At 37.3% G+C, this 19911-nt stretch overlaps 1 protein-coding gene across 3 annotated transcripts in view; it reads left to right on the forward strand.

The window, feature by feature from the left end:
* SLC9A9 (solute carrier family 9 member A9) overlaps positions 1-19911 on the forward strand; it is a 171987-nt gene that overhangs the window by 76837 nt on the left and 75239 nt on the right. For all 3 annotated transcript variants that reach the window (XM_030954305.1, XM_030954304.1, XM_030954306.1), the window contains exon 9: positions 1928-2016. In XM_030954305.1, the coding sequence (XP_030810165.1) occupies positions 1928-2016 (89 nt within the window). The remainder of the gene's footprint in view (positions 1-1927; positions 2017-19911) is intronic.

The following is a 19911-nucleotide window of genomic DNA, read 5'->3' on the forward strand; positions in this document are numbered from 1 at the left end:
TTTGCTACCCAGCTAACTTCAATTCCAGCTTTAACAGTGCTACAAAGAAATCCAGATTGCCTTTTCCTTGTAACTAAAGAGTTCTGTGTTTGCCTCTTCAGGTACTTCTCTTTCCTTTTCAGTTAGCATGTAATTGATGATTACTCTTACGTAATCATTTTTATGGATATTCATTACAAACAATTTTCTCCAAGCCTTTTAATGAACTATTCATTGTGAGAGTCATGGCTGGTACATATTAAGCTTTCAATTGTAGCAATTGAAATATTCCACTGCATTCCCCCAGTCTTCCCTGGAAACAGAGTATATCTGGTTTCTACACTTGCATAATTGCATGGTTCAGTTCATTTATTCTTATTGCAAAATCAGATTTAAGCCATTTTATTCTTCATGACACTCTTGGTTTTCTGACTACCCATAATTAACAGTTTCTTAGCAGTCAAAACCATTTTATAATCACAGCTGAATTTAATGGTCAATTTTTAAAATGCAAGACTTGACATCCTGATGATTAATAGAGAAGAAACTGCATCAGAAACTCTTATCTCCATTTCAGTTACTGAGCCTGGAGCTAGTGATACTTAGCAACATTACTGTTTGCCTGTATTTTTAACTGAAATGTCATTGTTTGAGCATCCCAGTGCATATTATTAATGCCTTGAGAATTTTTAAACTCTTCAGATCAGTTCTGCACAATCAAATCCAGTTACTGAGAAAAAAAGAATTAGACACATTCATGAGAGCAATTAGACCTCACAAAAATATAAACTTCCTGGAATGTATTTCAGCAGTGACAACCTCACCACACCCCACAATATTTACCACAAAGAAAAGTCTTAGTGTAGCTAGAAAAAAAAAATCAAAACAGACTTAAGAAAATAAATATAAGAAACAAAGACACACTAAAAGTTCAGTGGAATTTCTCTTGGCTAAAGAGTCAGCGTTCTGTAGAAGCAGTACAGGTAAATTTAAAATATACAGAGAACCCAGAAGCAAACAAAATGTCTGCAGGGAACAATGATCAGAGCGGACACAAGAAAGCCCTGAGCTGTTGTGTAAATAATTATCTGTGTAGACATGCCCCAAGTTTAAGAAAAAGACAGAGCATTCTTCCTCCATGGCCATTTACATATGGCTACTGGTGGACTCAGTTTTTGGATTTCTATTTTCCCCCTATGTGTGTTCCGTCTGCATAATCTGTGTCCAGACCTCACAATCTTATCAGCTTCTTTAATTACACTACTGCACACAGTGATGTTACTCTGTGATTCCAATGAGTTACAACCAGGGCCAAGGCAGTATTGAAAAATATCCCTATAAAACAAATTTGTTATTATTATTCCTGACAGTCCTGCTTCCCTGCCCCTCCAGCCCTCCCACAAGCTGGGACTACAACTGTGTCCCCAGTCACTGACCTGCTTGCTCTGGGCAGCACAGCTTGCACCTGCCAGAGCATCCCTTTTAAGCAATGTGTTGTTGTTCACCTTGACATTGCTACACACTGCTTGTGATAAGCTACAATCAGGCACAGACTGGAATGATTTTACCCTGTTGCTGTCATTCCCTACCAAGTGGTCTCAAACCATTTAAATGTAACATTTTTTTTTTCCTTTCCTATTCAGTCCCTGCCAAATTCTTTCAAATAGTCCAAATTCCTACATGTTACAATTACGTTAGTCCTACACTTACAATTACTGTCAGATTATGGTTGGATCATACCATGTATTAATTGAAAAAAATTTCTACAGCCTTTGAATTTACAGTGGAAATGCTATGAGAGCATCATTGTCCTTAGAACATAAATCTCAAATTTCTTTTGTTATAAAAAGCTATTAACAGACTAATTTGTTTTTTTATGCAGCCTTTTGCAAGCCTAAGTAAGAAAACAGAAGCAGCTAACACTTGGTTTGTTTTTTTTTAATTCCAGGCATTGTTGCTGTCCTTTTCTGTGGAGTCACACAGGCCCATTACACCTACAACAATCTGTCAGCAGATTCCAAAATGAGAACTAAACAGGTAGGACATGGAAATAACTGACCTTACACTGATGTAAGGAGTAACAGTCACTGGAATACAACTGGATGGGATTTCATCAGTGCACAGCAAGAGACTTATGTCTTCATCAGGGGAAGGACTAGAGATTTTGCCAGGAAAACAGTAACAATTACCAGGATAAGCAAAAAAAAAAATAAGAATCTGTTCTTTCCAAGAGACCTGATATGCCAGACAGGTATGGAGATAACAGCTTGCACCAACTTCCATACAAAAATGCTTCAAAATTAAGGAAATCAAAGAGCTCCAGTAAGTAAAACAGAAGTGGTCTGAAAGATTGGATCCCTGTAGATTTTTGCAAAGGGATTGTATAAACTGCAGTCTGGCCCACAGATTTTAGCAATGACATTGTTTAATTTCTGTTTCATTAAAAATTATCATAGTTAGAAAGATAGAGATTTTTTTTATTTCCATTATGTTATTTAGAGTTTAGAAATGTGAAATTCAATCACCTGGTTTTTGTTTGAAGAAGTGACTAGTAAATTGTAATTATTTTTAAAACATGAGGCTGTTCTCAGATCTATGGCATTGCAGTGTTCAAAATACTTTTCAGCATGAGTAATTTTAGACAACCCTGCCACTACCTAGAGCCTGGTAGAAGTCATTTAAATGCAGTTTTCTTCCCTTTTAACACTGACTCATATGTCCCAAAACCGCCAGGTTGTAGGAAATCTATCTCCTAAAATAGAATGGAAACTTATGGCCCAATACTATAATTTTCATGATGCAATCTCATCCCTTTTTCAGCAATTCCTTTCTTTTAGGCATTTGAAATTTTACATAGAAAAATTCATCACTTCTTGCAGATCTCAATTTAATCAAAAATCCAATTTTCTATCAAAAACAGCTTGATAGAAAAAAATACTGGGCACAGTATCAGCTCAGCTGTTAAGAGTCTCACAAATTTTAGATCACAAAAACGTTTCTGGTCACTACTCCCATAATAAAGTGTTAGCTATTGAACAGTATAACTATTTCAATTGTATTTCTTCATAGCAGTAGAGTCTGATGCTTTCAGAAAGTATTCCAGCAGAGAACTAACCTTTCTCTGATAACTGCATTGAAAGGGAATGACACTGAAATCTACCATAGAATTGTTTCTGTTCTGCAGAAAGTCTGCATTACATATGCCATTACTCCCCTTGCATATAACTTACAATTTGAATAGAAGGTTTTCTCAGGGATTCATCTGCATGTTTTAATGATGCATAGCCTTAGAGAGAGACAGAAAAAGCCAAGGTTGTGGTATTTTTAATTATCAGTGAAGCTTTTCAGCAGCAGAATCAACTAATATTTTGTTTAAATGCATCCTAGTTTTGTTCATGCTTACTCTGCTATTCCCTCCTATTCAACAAGTGCAAAACAAAATAGTGAAAATAAACCAAATTTACCCTTGAAGACACAGAAAAGGGATTATGTGTTTCTCTATGGAGCTATGAGTTTTATGCACACTTTCCTATTCTGTTTTTCTCTTCCCCATAAGCCCTTAATCCTCAGCCTCCTTTATGATATGGTTCAAACATTGTTGTTGAATTCCTTTGAATTCTTCTAGTTTATTTTCTAATCCAAATATTACCCTTTCATATGCAGCTGTTTCAGTGAGACCTGCACTGCCTCTTTCTTTCTTTCTCTCCTCCCAAGAATTCTCTTCAAGCAAATTTAATAAGCCACACACTTGGCATTCTCATAATCATCTATAACTTCAGTGCATCTTCAATGAATATTGTTGCTCAGACAGTTGGCTTTGCTCCCAATCTAAGTCATTTTTATTACTCATTACTGGCCAAAATCAAGGGCTTTTCAGTTCTTTTATAGAATTATTCCAAAGCAGTCTCTCTCTTTTGTTACAATATGACAGATCTTTCAGAAAGGAGTGCTGAACTGTAATACACACTGACAAAACAGTGAGTTAAGGCTGAAGCTAACAAAAACTATGGAAATTAGATTTAAAACTGTAAATCAAATTGCAAAATTGTGTTAGCTCTTTTTAAACAAACACTTTTTCTTTACTGCTTTGCATAATTTTCTTTACATTTTTTTACTTGCTTTTAAAATTTTATAGCTTGATGGTAAAATCTGGTATAGTGATAGAGAAGGTGTTTTTGACCCTGGTGCCAAGTTCTGCATTTCCCATAATACATCATCCTTTGCTCTAAAAAAAGTAAAAAGTTTCTCTTCAGTCACTGATGTAAAATGAGAACTTATCTACAGCTCTTAAATGAGAATTTAAGACTGTCTATTAAAAAGGCCTGTTAAAAGATGCCATGTAATTATTAGTCTCCATGTATCCTTTATTATTCTGTCAATCACTGTTTAAGATTTCATGAAAGAGAAATATTAGATTTCAAGCATCTGAAACTTACAGAATCTGAAACTATAAAGCAACACTAATCTTTTCACAAACAAATGAATTATTTTAACAATCTCATAAGAAAAGTAGATTTAAAAAGTTAGTGAAAATGGAGGCTTTAGCTAGTTTTCATTCAATTCAATTATCCCAATTTTCATTAGGTATTTATAAACATTCTGTGTGGTTTTACTGTAATTTTTTTAACATGGGTGATGTTTTATGGAAGTCATTTGAAGTCATTATCATTGACCTGACAACAGCCATCATGATTTTAACAGTGAGATTGACCCTGCCCTCCATGGCAGCAAGGTTGGCTCTAACATGAGTGCTCCTGAATTTCAGGCACTTAAAGTTTAATTTGTCCAATGTATCTTTAGTGAAGGAGAAGATGAAACTGCTGGGATCTGATTGAAAGCTATTTGATTCTGAGCAGCTTTCTCCAGAATTATTTACAGCTGCTATCTCCCCTCACGTTATGCTGCAGCCAGACAGCTGCTTCTAAATCTTGGGACATCGCAGCTCCAATTTTACATTAGGCTTCAGATGCACAGCTGGGCTGGGCTGATTTGCTCTGCCACAAGAAAGTCAGAGGCTGGGCAGAGTGTTGTGAGATAAACAGAAATCCCTGGTTTGTTTAAAGTGGGCAGAGTCTAAATCCCTACAGGTCACCTCTAGAAAAGGATTCATGGATAAGATTGTGTTTTCTACAGGAAGATAAGACATTCCTTGCTCTATTTTCCTCTCTGTCCTCTATCACTTTCACTCAAATGCCAAGCTAAGACCAGCACATTTTCCTAGTGGTGGAGTACTGACTAATGGCCATAAATATACTTATGAGTTGCATCTTTTCTGGTTATGTTCCTTTAACTCTGGGGAACAACTGCAACAATGAGAGTGGGGCAGGGCAATACCTCTCAGGTTAAGTGTGCAAGGATATGAAGAATTCTCTTTGCAGACAAAATAGTGTCAGCAAGTTACAAATTCTGGAAAGGGAACTTTGAAATGCATCATCTATGGAAGAGCCAGGGAATTACAAGAGGACAGAGGAAAGCATGTCCAACCAACAAGGGAGCACGTCACACACTGCCCTGCCTGTCTCCATTCATTCCCCAAGCTAAGCCTTGTTCTCATGGTCACCTCTGAAATAGGTGTGTCAAACTTCTGGTGAAGGAGCTTTCTCAAATGAGGTGTAGTAGCCTTTCTAATCACAGGAGGAGTTAAACAGTTACTCACCTGTGCTGTTGTTTCTGATAGCAAGCCCATTAGGGGAACAAGCTGCCTTAGAGACAGGAGCTCCTGGCCTGATTGTTCAGCTGCACTGGGCGTGCTGTGTGCACAAGATTCCAAGTTAAGATTTCAGTAGCCCTTCACCTCCAAGGTTTAACACAGGCAGGAGAGTGAGATAAACATCACTGCTGCTTAACTTGGGAGTAACTTTACCAAGATGCAGTCTCACTCAGAGGCTTGAACAGATTCAGTTTGCACTGCAGGGCTCAAAGCTCAGCCCCTGCTCTGGGGCTTTGCTCACTGATGGACATAGTAACTGATTGCTTCAAATTTTAATCTCTATCTCACTATAAAGCAGACATGATTATCTCTGATTAATAAAAGTCATCACTTTGCAGGGGAGCAGCTAATATTTCCTGGAAATCCCTGAAAAATACATTAAGCTTTCAAAAGGTTCCTAGCTCATGGATGATGCAGCTTCCTTCCAACAGGGACACTGGCTAGGGATCAATCAGCTGATTTCTGGATCAGAAATTAAACTGCATTCCCAAGACACTTTGGTGTAAAAGGATTGTGGTTTTAAGCATATTAATTTAATTCTAATTAATCACATTATTCAAAACATGTAGAAAAAAAAGTCATAAAACATTTTGTAGTTTCTCAAAAACTGCAAATAAAATCTTTATAGTCTCTTGACCCTAATATGTTATAGTATAGTCTCAATATAGACTTTAGACTTAGAATCATTGAGGTAGGGAAAGATCTCCAAGACCATCAAGTCCAATCATCAACCAAATACCACCATGCCATATCTACTCATTTTTTGAACACTTCCAGGGATGGTGTTTCTACCACTTCCCTGGGGAGCTGTTCCATCCATGATTATGGACTCATTCCAGAAGCAAAGCAAAAGAGTAGAGCAAAAGTAAAGTATGGCACTAGAGCTATCCAAATCAACTGAAAGGGGAAAAAATATCAATTAATCCAAGGAGTATTACCTGAATGCCAACAGACAATATTTGCTAAAAAGAGCATTGCAGGACTAAAGGCAGAGAGGTGACTGAAGTCACTGTATCCCAATGAAGCACCATCACTGGGATCTCAAAAGTCTACTGCTTTTCTGCTGGCCTAGGGATCTTGTAAACCAGTCACAAGCAGACCTACAGCCAGCACTGCAACAACAAATCTCCTTTCTCCAGATACATAATTCTGTCTTATAGGATTCTCCCATCAGCTGTCTGTTGAGAAGAAAATAAATAATGCACTGCAAATTCTGCTTTAGTAGCAGAACCCAAACTCTCCTGAGTTTGTTGTTAAAAGCACATGCCAGGAGCTGCAGCTACTGTTGTTACCTTTCTATGAGAGACGGAGAGCAGCTGGGGGGAGGTGACTGCACTACCAGCACCCAAACTGCATCTGCTTTGTGAGGGTCCCACTCCAGATGTCCAGCACCCATACCTGGGAGAAGCAGCCCCTCTAATTTCATAGGGAGCTGCAGCACAAAATGAAATTGTTTGGTGCCTTTATCTTAAACCCTCCACAGTCACACTGGACACATGTGTGCCCTGGAGCTTTGGTTCTGCTATTTGTGTGAGTGTTTAAGAGACCAAACAAGAGAGCTGGGCTTGCTTCTATATTGGACAGCCTATATTAATTTATCTCTGGTTAATGCCTACTATTTTCTGTTATCAAACACTGGACTGTTTCTAGATAATGAGTTTATACTTCTAGGAAGAAAAGTACATGCACAAATGTCAGGTCATAATGGCTCTTATAATTCAAACTCTTAATTTATAAAAAAAAAAGAGAGTATTTCTAGGCAGAGGAAAACCTTACTTGCAGTAAAATGCCCTAGATTATTAGCAAGGCAGAACTACCACAACACATAAGGATACCCAAGGATAATTCTCATCCTTTTGAAATGAGCAGCCTAATTGACAGCTGTTGTGATTTGTTCCCTCGTCCTAGGGAAAAATGACCTTTAAGGCACTGCAAGAGGTCAGTATTTCCACAAAAATGATTGGCAGAGAGAAAGACTGGGAGAAAAGTGATCTCTCAGAAAGGTTAACACCAGTACCAGATTCTAATCTGCCTTTGCATCTGCGCTGTGCAGGGGGAATCCGTTTCCCCAGCACACCACAATCACAGTGCCTACAGGAAAATTTCATACCAGAATGGGGGGTTTATCATCTTCCAAGGTATAGAGCTGGCTGTCTGACAGTCCTCTGAGAGCAAACTGGAAATTCTTTTTGGCTAATGCATGGCATTCAGGTCTGGCACTCTTCAATAATGCACGAGAGGTCTTTGCCTAAGGAATTCAGTAAAGTCCAAATTCTTGGTGAGGATTAAATAGGTTACATGCATGAAACACATTTTTCCATTTAAGTGGAGACTGAGCATAAAAGTTAGCTCTGATGGCCACTGTCTCATGGTTCCCTTTCTGCAGCTGAACAAAAGAAAGTTCTCAGATTTCCAACCTCCTTGAACTCCTGCAAGTTCAGACTCAAACGTGCTAAAGACTGAGGCTTCAGGCAGTGCTGCCCAGGAAACAGCACAGGTGACCAACTAACAGGGCTCAATAGAAGGGTCTGGAGAAGATACTCCTTTTGATGACAAGAGTCTGAAAATAAAATAGCATTTGGGAAGATTTTGTTGTACTGGGATAACATTAGTATAGTTTTGTTCATGTTTTAGCCAGTTTTGCTTAAATATTTCAGAAATTAGTAATATTAAGAAAAAAGCTTGATCTTGTCTTCTGGTATTTCACCCAGATTTTTTTTTCTTTTTTTTTTTGAGACAAGGCCTATAGCAAAAATCTTAATTTTGCAGCTGTTGAAAACAATCAGGGGAAAACATAGAAATGCCCTTAGTTCTTTTTCTTTTTGAGAGAAGAAAATGATCCATACAAAAAAGGGTTGTAAGCCCAGTTTGAAAAAGAATGGTTTATGCAGCATTTCTCTTATGGCTATTAGGATCAGATACCTGAAACTGTAGGTAAAAACTATTTCTAATTTTGAGGTAATTAACCTATATTGGAAACAACGCAAGCCAGTCTTCTACCTTTCTAAAAGTCCAAAAGCTGAGGTCTCTAGACATTAGCTATCATTACAGCTCCAGCCTACGTACCCTGAGGAGCAGCAGCCCCTCATTCTTGCCCTGTCCTCTCCCTCTGAGCTCCAGCTTTCCCTCCCTCCTGAGCTCCAGCAGTGTCAGATGTGCTGGCTGAGCCCTGTGCTCCTGACTGCAGAGCCAGAGCATCTCTGCAGAGCCCCTGGCTCTGGCACAAACAGCCTGCCCTCGTTCAGCAATTGCCTTCTCTCTAATTGAATCTGCACCACATGCAGAGTGCTTGTAATAATTGTTACCTTTAAAATGGATTGCAATTGACAGGAAGTGTACAATGAATTCCAGTCCTCTGCACAGCTATTTTCTGTGTTTAGCAGAAAAAGATGAATGTTGGAAACACGCCAGGTGCATTGTTTGACCAGATGTACCATAAGATTTTATGAAACCCTGTAGAACAGTGTAATGCTATAAAGAAATCTAAAGCTGCTTACTGTATGGGTTTAACGAGAAGAATCATAACAACACAAGAAAATCTTGATTTCTGCAGAAGAAATTATACTACCATGTCTTTCAATCTGAATTTCTTAACAAAATCCCTCATTATCTGACTGATGTTCCTGATTACTTCACCATGCTAAAAGAATGTTAATCTGCAGTCTCTTTACATGTGACTCCCCTTAAATTTATGTAAAAATGCTGTAATTGTTTCCTCTCTTTCAGCTGTGAGCTACATGATGGATGGTAAACAGCTAGAAATCATTGCTATGAGTAACCAATAACAGCAGACTTCATAACTCTGGTGCATCAGTAATTACCTGCATCATTTATGGTTTATGTAATAAATTAGCTGCTTTCCTACCCATAATACTGAAAATACTGGGTGTCCACATACAGAAATCTTGTTAGAATGTTCAGTTCTATACTTCATTCTGTAGTTTCCATTTTCCCTCTTTTTGTACACCTGCATTAGAGATTCCTTAACTGAGAATGTGCAGATGTGCTCTGGCCTCATTAGCTCCCACAAGGCATGTGCCCCTTTGTCATCAGCATTTTATGAAGAATATCATATTCTAGTGTCTTAAACACATACACACACAGAGAATAAAGAAAAGTACTTTGAACCTATGAGGAAGATAAATTCTCTTGAAAAACAAAGAAATAAATATTTTCCTTAATTTTGCTTAAGCACAGAAAATAACACATTGAAATGTAATTCATACCCTGAAGTAACCCAGCACTGTAATGAGGCAGTATTTCTACAGAGAAGCTCATCTTGTTGAAAAATGATGTCATTTTTGATGCTGGTAGGCTAAGGAACATAATACCATATGCAAACTAGTTTCCAAATGGTTTCATTAAAGTTTTTACAATCTGTTTAAACATTAAACATTTTCTTTAAATATTAATAAAGATCTTAGATTGTTAAGGTTGTAGTTTACTCTTCCAGCACAGTATCAGATTCCAGCAGTTAGCTAACATATACCAATTGGAATTATAATATAGGCCAAATTCACATTAGCACGTGGAGAAATGTGTAAGGAACTTCCAAAGTGAGACCTGTGCTCTAGCTGCTCTGGAACTGCCCTGGATCACAAATGAAGCTCTCGTGTGCTGCTCTGTGGAGTCAGACTGCTTGGGGCTGTGAGAGCTGCTGCAGAACCAACACAGCTTTACAGAACCCTGCAGATGCTGCTGTGCTCCATCAGGCTCACCAGAGCTTTGAAGAGCAACCTCTGAGAAACTTCTCCCTACTTGGGGTAGTTAGCACTAATCCCTAGTTTTTAAGTCTGCAGCTGAGCAAAAATCCAGCCTTGTGCCCCACTTGTGTAAAGCACACCTAGTTTTGTGGAGAATCCTGTCTATGTATGTAGCCTGTGAAATCAAGCCCATCCTAATTATTGCCACCCTGATAACAGCAACTGTGGAATGCATAGAGAGAAAAAGCAAACCAGAATCAATCTAGTCCTGGGTTAGGAGCATATTCTCACATCATCAACATGGACTGCAGAAACAGAGCAGGGTGCACTTTAACATCCCATCCTTAGAACAAATATGGTTAATTTTAGTTTGAAGAATAACTTATGCAATCTCATGTTTTGTAAAAGTTGATAATTACAACAATTCCCTCAAATGTAGTCGGTCAGAACTCCCTTATCTGACAATTTGTGACAAGGATAAAAAACAAAGATAGGACTCTTCTTTTAAGCCTTCCTTAATTTTTCATACAGGAAAACTAATTTAGTAGAATTTTATATAATGAACCAAAGTCCTTGGATTTCAGTGACATTTGGCTTATGCTATAAATGGCCAACTTCTAAATATATCTAATGACAACAGAGTTAAAATCACTCAGCCTCTTACTTAAAATATACTTATGTCCCAATGGGATTGATTTTCTCTAGTTTGGAAACACTGACACTTCATGTTATTGTGTTAGATGATTTTAATACAGGATTTATCACTAAATTATTCAGCTATGGAATAAATCTCTGGGGAAAAAACTGTCTGTTTTGTATTTCTGTGCATAGTACATTATACTGCTAAATTGGAATGCAGTAAAATTGTTCAGCACATAGGTCAAAATAGGTTTTAATGTTGAGGGTATTCATAAGAGGCACCTTCATTAGAACCCTGTGTTGCCTTACACTTGCCTGAGTATGTGTCACCAGGTTCATAATTGCTCCTCCTGTGAGGCCTGTGTTTGGAAACACAATTAAGATGCTATTTCTGGCCTGGCTGGGGAGGCTACACTGGGATCTCTGCAGAGCCTCCAGAGTTCTGCTGCAGATGGGGCTGACCTCACCCAAAGCAGTCTGCGGGCTTTGGGAGCTTTGCTACTTTTTATTTTATATTTTTTTTAAACAGCAACGCTTTTGCCTGCCCAGAAGCCCTGGGGCAATGGAACCCTTAAGGAATCTGAGCTGTTGTGTGATTTCTAACAGCACCAAACTGCTGCTGGCAAAGATCCATTCTTGCAGTCTGATATTTCTCCTTTTTAACTTACATGATTTTTACATGAATGCTGATTCCTTTGAATTCTCTTTCAAGGGTTGTTATCTGCAAAGTTCCCTATCAGCTGTAAGAACTTCACAAAGGCTTTGGTCAAAACTTTTAGAAGTATGTTGGTAACAATAGAATTCTCACACAATAAGCTGCAAGAAGAAAATAAATACATGTAAATAAGGCATTATAATAGTCTAAAGCCCTTGCCAGCATCCTGTCTTTTTAGTGACTGCACAGCTGTGTTTCCACTACACAATTAATGGCTTTCCTACCTTCCAAAGAGACATTTGTACCAAATGGTAGCACAGTGCGACACATACCAAACAGCTGACAATAGCTCATCTCTTCCTCATGGCACCGGTTGTGCACATAATTAAGGGCTAAAATGCCCTTTGTCAAAAGTTTTCAGACTAAATGTCCAAATCATGACTAGGATTCAAATAAGTGCCCTATCTTTGCACATATTTTGGTACCTATATACTTTCATTAACCTACAAGAATGAACTGGGGTACAAGTTTGAGGATCTTTTTCAAGCTTTTGACTTTTAATTCAGCTTCAGTCACACAAATTAAAGGAGGTATTGACCACTCTATGCCTCCAGAGAACCTGAGAAGAGTTAGGAGTGTTTGAAAATTCCAAACAGATATTTAGCACCCTCAGAAGCACACACTCCATGTAGTAATTACTATTTATCTTGTAAAAGAATTTTTCTGAGGTGCCAAATTATATGTCCCTAGTACACCCACCTTCTGCTTTCACACAGAATCTTACAGAAGTTATTTTAATCATTTCACTACAGATTCTTAATTTTATGTAAAACAGTCACCTGAGTTCTCAGATTTAAGTACAGTTGAAGATGTATCTTCGTGTAGCAATTTTAATTTCTACTTGCTTTACTGTCTGTTTTTTTCAAGTTGTTGATGTCAGTAAAACATCACCAGTAAGACCATAAGTAATTTAGTAGACCTGAAAACACTGGAAATCTTTGCAATGTTTTTCCAACAGTTCAGCATCTTCTATTCTGTTTCAGCTGAAGTCAAATTATGTCTCATTTATCACATCTCCACAGAGCACTCTAGATTACAGCTTTAAGTGTAAAGGGCTGTTAGATGAGAAAAGTCACGTACTCTAATACTTAGGGGAAAAGTGTGACACACAGAGCAGAGCTGCTATTCACGTTTCTCAGACTTCTTGTTCAAATGCATCTCAATTCTTGAGTAGCAGCCTACATCAGGAGGCAGGGAAGCTGTTTAAAGATGACTGTAGAAATGGAACAAAAGAATTCCCAAAATTTCCACATGCAGACATATAAGAGCAGATCAGTGAACATACTAATTCAGTATCCTGCTTCAGAAACTGATATTAGAATTGCAGAGTAATTGCAAATAATTCTGCCCAATGTAACTCCAGGGTGGCATTCTGCCAAGGTAATGTAGTTAAAAGGTGACTCATCAATAATAGGTCTTAAATAAAAGTAAAAGGAGCTTAATATCATGAGGATCTCATACTATTCAACACTGTTCAGATCAAGAGCAATTCTCAGCATGAGGATGCTCTGCCTGGATTAGAAATTGGTAATGCCTAGTGTCCATTCCCAGCCTCTATAAACAAAGCAGTGTAAATATGGGAAACTCTGAACAAGTAAATGTTGCACAGAAACTAGACAAGTTATTTAGTAAAAACTCTTTTATCTTAGATTAGGCCCCAAATAAAGAAAACCACATCATGGCACCAGAAAAATGCATGTGAATACTACTACTGCCATCTGGTTTAGGTAAAATAGAGTAATTCCTATTTTATAGCTCTACAGCTTTATTTTTCCACAGAATTAGTTTTACAAACTTCAAAGGGAAACATTACTGTCGGTAGATAGGAGCTGCAATATCATGTCTAGAGAACAGATGCAAAGAGAGCAAGTATTTGTCCTGTAGTGTCAGATTGGCAGTGAAATCTCATAGTCATTAAGAAAAGACCCCACAGACTTCATAAGAACTTTTGGGTTTAGTCTTGACAGGCTAAAGGCCCCCATATAAGTCACTAATTCCTAATATGGCAAAGACTAACTGGATTTCTTTCCAACATCCAAAACTTGGCAAGGAAGGAAACTGTTTTTAAGAACACATTTCAATAATTAGTATTAGAGTATATTTCCTCGCAGCAAATTGAAATAGAATAAATTGCATTTGCCCTTGTTAGAAATTGAATTGCTTGCAAGAGGTTAGCACTCTGGTGGCAGATCACAGAAAAAATAAAAACATACTTCAGAGGAATGAAAGGGAAAGATGAGATTGATTTTGTGTTTTAATTTTGAAATACCAGCAGCAGTTCCTCTAATTCTAATAAAAATGCAGAGATGCAAAGGATTTATTAGCTCATTGCCATTTTAAAGATAACTATATTACATTGACCACATTCCTACTTTTCTTTGATCAGAAGAAGAGTCATGTCTTAAAGCAGCTAAGTCTCCTTTGTTACTGGAAGTTTACTTTCTCAAAGTCACCACTTGTTTCTTTCTTTTGCTTATTTTTTTAACCATTATTCCACATAGCTCTTAACTCTCTATTTCTGTCCCCACTTCCACATGATTATGGATTTGCCATGCCAGGAAGAACATTCCAAGAAAGTATCATTCAAGTTGTTCAGAATATATCCTTAAGCTTCATTTTCAGTGATGTTATTATTATCTGGCCTTTTTTTTTCTTTTTCTTCTACACAGAGTCTGATTTCAACTTCATAAGAATACTTGTGTAATCCTGGACAGCACAGGCTGGTAACAGTCTCTTAATTTTCCATTACCATCATTGCCTCTACCAGGGAATGGAAGAGGCATCAACGTTCACAAAAATGTCCAAATTCAGCCTGAACACAGTTATTCCAGTACTACCACTATTTTCTGGCCAGTGAAAAGTTCTTTATATCCCTTCAAACAAATTTCCAGCTGCACTCTATTATGCCCCATCTGGAGCAGAACCCTTCCTTAATCCTTGCAGAAACCAGTCCTGCTAAAATAAACTCAGCGAGCTTGAACTGCAGGAATCCCTGAGCACATAATCCTGAGACAACAGAGCACTGGGGTACTCCTTCCTTTGTGCATGCAACATCTCAGTTCAGGAATTTAAGATAAATAAACACTTTGGAAATGGTTGTTTCTAGTTTGTGAACCAAACAAGAACTTGGCTGAGAAGCTGTAGGAACAACAGCACCATCACCTCTCTTTTGGTGGCAGCTTCTATTCAGGGGTCATTCTGGGGTTATTTTTAGGTACCATTCAAGGTGCTGTAGAGTAGCAGAAGTTGGTTATGCTGCATGAAAAGGAGCTACTGATGTAAAAATGTTCCATCTCTCACAAACTGGGCCATGTTTGAAAAACAAAATCTACTTTGCAGAAATCCCCTTTTCTAAGCAACTTAACAAGACTAATGATCCAGCACTAGATCCAAATTTGATTGAAGGCAACATTTAAATGGCAAATTCTTATTGGCTGCCTAATTTTCAACATTTTTGCTTTAAACTTCTTTTTTTAAGCAAAGCCATTTAAGACCTATGATAATTTTAACAGGAGGATTTGTCTTTATATTTGACGCCAACAGTTTTGCTTTGCTGTTGGTGGTCAGAAGTGTATTCTACATAGTTTGTCCAGCTTCTCCCAAGCTGAACTTTGGTGAGTAGATTATGCCAGAAAGAGTAAGCCATACCATGGAAATGCAAAATATTGCTGGCCTTTCCTTCCTCTTGGTGCTACTGTTTTCTTTCAGATCTTTTCCTTTTCCTAGTTCTTCCTCAGGCCTTATGAATCCTTTAAACCTCCCAGATCTACAGGGAAATAGAAAGTTATTGTGTGTCTTTCAGAAATCTGTTGGGGTGAAATTCATTTAATTCAGTAGCAAAGCCTACTGATAAAAAAGACCAGAATTTTTCCCAGGACATTGAAGATCCTGTAAGAATTTCTCCCTGCTAGTGTGTTTGCAAGTTGAGAGTCAGATATGCTTGCATATCAGAATTAACACCATAAACAAGTTGATATTCTATCATGAATTTGAGTTACTTTGGCTAATTCTTTTATCTAAGCATATTCAGAAATGAGCATTATATCACTATGAGGTGAACATTCATTATAGATCTATAAGATTTCAAGAAAAAGGTTCAAATCCAAATCTTTTCCCAATTTTGAAACTTCACATCAGAAGAGAAATAAAATAAAGCAATTAGGCTATAATAAAGGTTTCTATCATCTCAGGAAAATTATAGTAGCTTGAATTGTCACTGCATTTTAATTCAAAAGAGTTAAGGAAAAGTAATTTTCATAAATTATTAATTTATCAATATCCTTGACTTCATGGAGTATTTTGAAATCTGTGCTCTATTTAAATAGATAATAAATTTTAAATTATTCAAAGATAATAAATTTTATAATCATCACTTAACATCAAATTCTTGGGTTTTTAGTAGCTCTGCCACCTTTAGATCTCTCTTAAAACTAATAATAATCAATTTTACATCCTAGCTTCCTAGCTGCTGTTGGAGTATGAAAACTCTCGCTGGTTTGACGCAGGAATATATCCCTGTAGGGTGCACCCCCCATAGAGATGGCATTTCCCATATTTTTAGCTAAATCAGTGCAACTACAGAAGGCCTGCAGATACCTGCAAGAGGTGGATGACATTTCTTCAGCAGATATTAAATCAAGTGAACAAATGCAATATTGCCATCAATGATTAAAATTCAGTCAATTTTGCTGGAAGGAATTTGAGGATGTAATTCAGCTTCTACCCAATACCTCTGTACTAATGTTATTCCCTCAAGAGGAAAGAATACTGTTTGCCATTCTGCTTTTACCCAGTCCTGTCATACTAACTTCATTCCTTTGAGATGAGAAGTGTTCCTTAAAATATCAGTATTTGAAAAATCTCACATTTTCCATCTCCCCAGCCACAAGGGGACTGTGGCATAGATTATGTTCATTTTCTCCTTTTGATGCTCCTTTAAGGAATTCTATTTTCATTGCAGGTACAATTGGTACTTAGCGTGTTCCATCTTCCAGGTGCATTAATTACTTACCTAGAAAATCTCTCTAACACTCAGTGAAAATATAAGTGGTTCTAGAAAATAAATTGAGTACCAAAAGCCATTCTGGCATAGATTATTGCTCTAATTGGCTGGAACTTTACTGTGGAGAGGAGGAAAGGATGGAGACGAAAAAAGATCATGCTTTCCTTATCTCACTGAAAAGTTAAAACTAATGCAGTCTTTATATCATATAAATTTTTTCACTTGAGTTAAAATAAAACATTGGTCTAAGATAAACTCAGTGGCTACAGCAAGGCTTAACATACAGATTGATTCCTTCCTCTGCCAGTGAGAAATGAACTGCAAGGGACATTTTCCAGAACAGTGTCCCAGCTTAAAAAAGAATTTTTTAATTTTTAATCTCTCTTAGTACTTTCAACAGCTGAGAGTAATAGAAAAGCAAAGCATATTTTATGAATGATGTGTTTTTAAATACATAAATATTATGTCAATTTTACTATAAATCTTTAGTAATAACCACTACTTACAGAGGAAATTACCAAAGCAAAGCAAATACCACTCTCAGTAATTCACTGTGATGAACACCTAAACCAACTGCCTGGATTAGTTCTGAACTGGTGTTCTTGTAATTAATACTCTACTCTGCAATGTGCTGGCATTGGTGATTTATTACAGCTCTTACATTAAAAGTATAACCAGATTTATAGACTTCGTGGAGAGTTAGAAATGCCACATTACAAATGAAGGGGTTTAGTTTTATAACAAAAAAATGTCTTATTGCTATGTGTATATTAAAATGGTTTTCTGGTAGCCCTGGGAAAACTAATAGTGGTGTATAAGCACTTTACGGCAATTTCATTTAGAGTAGAAAGAGGCTGGTTGTCTGTGTGGGTGACAAGGGAAGGGAATTGATGGTTAGGGAGAAAATACTTCCTACTACTCGGAATCTAGGACTTTAATCCTAACTTTTTCTTCCCACAAAAGTAAGCCCACTTGCAAGTACATATATTCAAAATATTGAGAATTTTTCAGTGGCATTTAAGCAGCCCCTGAAGCCCAGCATGGCCCTGGCTCAGGGCCCCTCAGACAGGAGAGGATGTCACCCACAGGCTGCTGTGTATGGTGCAACTCCTTGGGGCACCCAGAAATTTTTTAATTCCAGCTGAAAGACTATTGCTCCTATTTTTCTACTTCTCATCAAAAGGTCTTGACATCTCCTCTTTAATATAACTCCAGAAATATCTGACTGAAAGGCATGACAATTTGGGAAAAAGCTCCTATGGAAGCTGTTTCTTGACGTGGTTTTCAGAAGATCTCTTTAGAACAAATGGTTTTGCTCTGAAGGGATTTGTGCTGCACAGCACTGACAGTTAAGTGCTAAATGGAATCTCTCCATGGGCTCTGTATTACTGTTGAACAAAACACAGAAGCTGAGCACTAAATAAAACACTGCACCTAAGTACACTAATAAAAGTAAAGCCAAGAGAACAGTGGGGCATTTTTATGCTATATCAGCAAGTGTCATGTTCCAGGAAAAAGCATTCAGATATCACTCCTTTTATGACAATAACTAGTTCTGAAGCAGTTGTTTTATTTAATTTTTTCTAACTCATGGTGAGAAATTTGACTAAGTTGCAGTCAGTGAATAAATGTGTCATATGAGTGAGTGATAGACTTTTGAAAAAGGGAGCAAACTATGTGGGGAACACAAGATTCTGAATGAAGCTAACAAGCTACTTTTATCATTTTAAGGAGCTGAAGCTTTGATAATAGACCATATCATGGTTGTGCCTGGAATAGGAAGGAGTGGAGCCTGCTCTAATTTAGCTATTGAAATAACACCTGGATTTTTGCTACACAAAGGAAGAGAAGTAGTCTGGATTTAATCTTCTAGCAAGCGAGCAGTGATAGTGAAAGATCAAAATACAGAGAAGCTAGAGATAAGAGGGAAAAAAACAGCACAGTTCAGCAAAGCTACATATTAAAATAAACTCACAGAAATAAAATATTTGGGTTATATTTGCTCAGGGGGTAGAAAAAAAATTGATGTCCAGCAATTAAATTCCAACTTTGAAGGCATCTGACACAGATGCTGTGGCTGCAAATGTTACACCCACTGTGAACAGAGGCCAAGGAAACCAGCAGGGCTGTGCTGTGGGACATGACACATTCACCCAGAGAGCAAAGGAAAAATGTGCTCTTCATGTTGAGTCCAAAGACCCAGACAAGGATGAGGGATCTTCTTTCTCTTTAATAATCATTTACTGAAATCAGCCTGGAAGTTTGAAGTAGGAAGAAGTAGGAGGCATGTAGTGAGTAAAAGGAAGTAAAGTTGTGGGGAAATGAAAAAGATGCACTAAACTGGATTTGCAAGAAATCCATAAAGATTGTATCTTGATGGGATTACTGGGAGACAAGGGGTGAGAAGTTTAGAATCAGCTATGCCATGAAAGCACTCCAGGCAAGAGTAAAAGCTTGAATTTAGTAAGATGGCTGAGAAAAAGTATAGAGCAAAGGCAATGATATAGAACAAAATCTCTTTTCCTCAAAAAATGTATATTAACAGAAGTTTTGAAAATACAAGAAAGGAAATTTAGTTTAAGAATTTCTGTTTCTAAAATGTGCCAGTAGTACATCTACTTTAATTTTTTTTTTTTTTTTTTTTTTAGTCTTGAATGAGATTTTCTAAAGGAAAAATGAAATATCATTCAGCTTTAAAACCTGTGGAATACTTTATCTCATCCCAACAATTAAAGTATGCAGTTGTGGCTCCTCATAGCAGTATCCTTCCCTCTGAAGATTTTCATATATACACAGATATCTATTTTATAGAGACGTAGATCCTGTTGTGGCACTCCTGATACATTTTTCTATTGTTTCAAACAATGCATCAGATGATATTCCTACAAAGACATGGGATCATGTTTGCTCCCAAGTGGAAATGCAAGAACTTATCATAATTTCTCTGAGTCACAAGATCCCAGACTTAGAAGTTTTTGACAACTGGTTCCTCTCATCTAAATTTAATTCAAATAATTTAAGACTGCTAACCTGCAAATATTTTTTGTGTTTGTTTTAATGTTGTCCAGTATTGCAGCACAAAATGAGGGCTATGGACTGTGTGCTTGGGATAATTGATGGTGCTGCCATAGAGTCCAAAATATCCTCCCATATACTAATGGGT

Source organism: Camarhynchus parvulus, chromosome 9 (genome assembly GCF_901933205.1).
Source record: "Camarhynchus parvulus chromosome 9, STF_HiC, whole genome shotgun sequence".
Taxonomy (NCBI): Eukaryota; Metazoa; Chordata; class Aves; order Passeriformes; family Thraupidae; genus Camarhynchus; species Camarhynchus parvulus.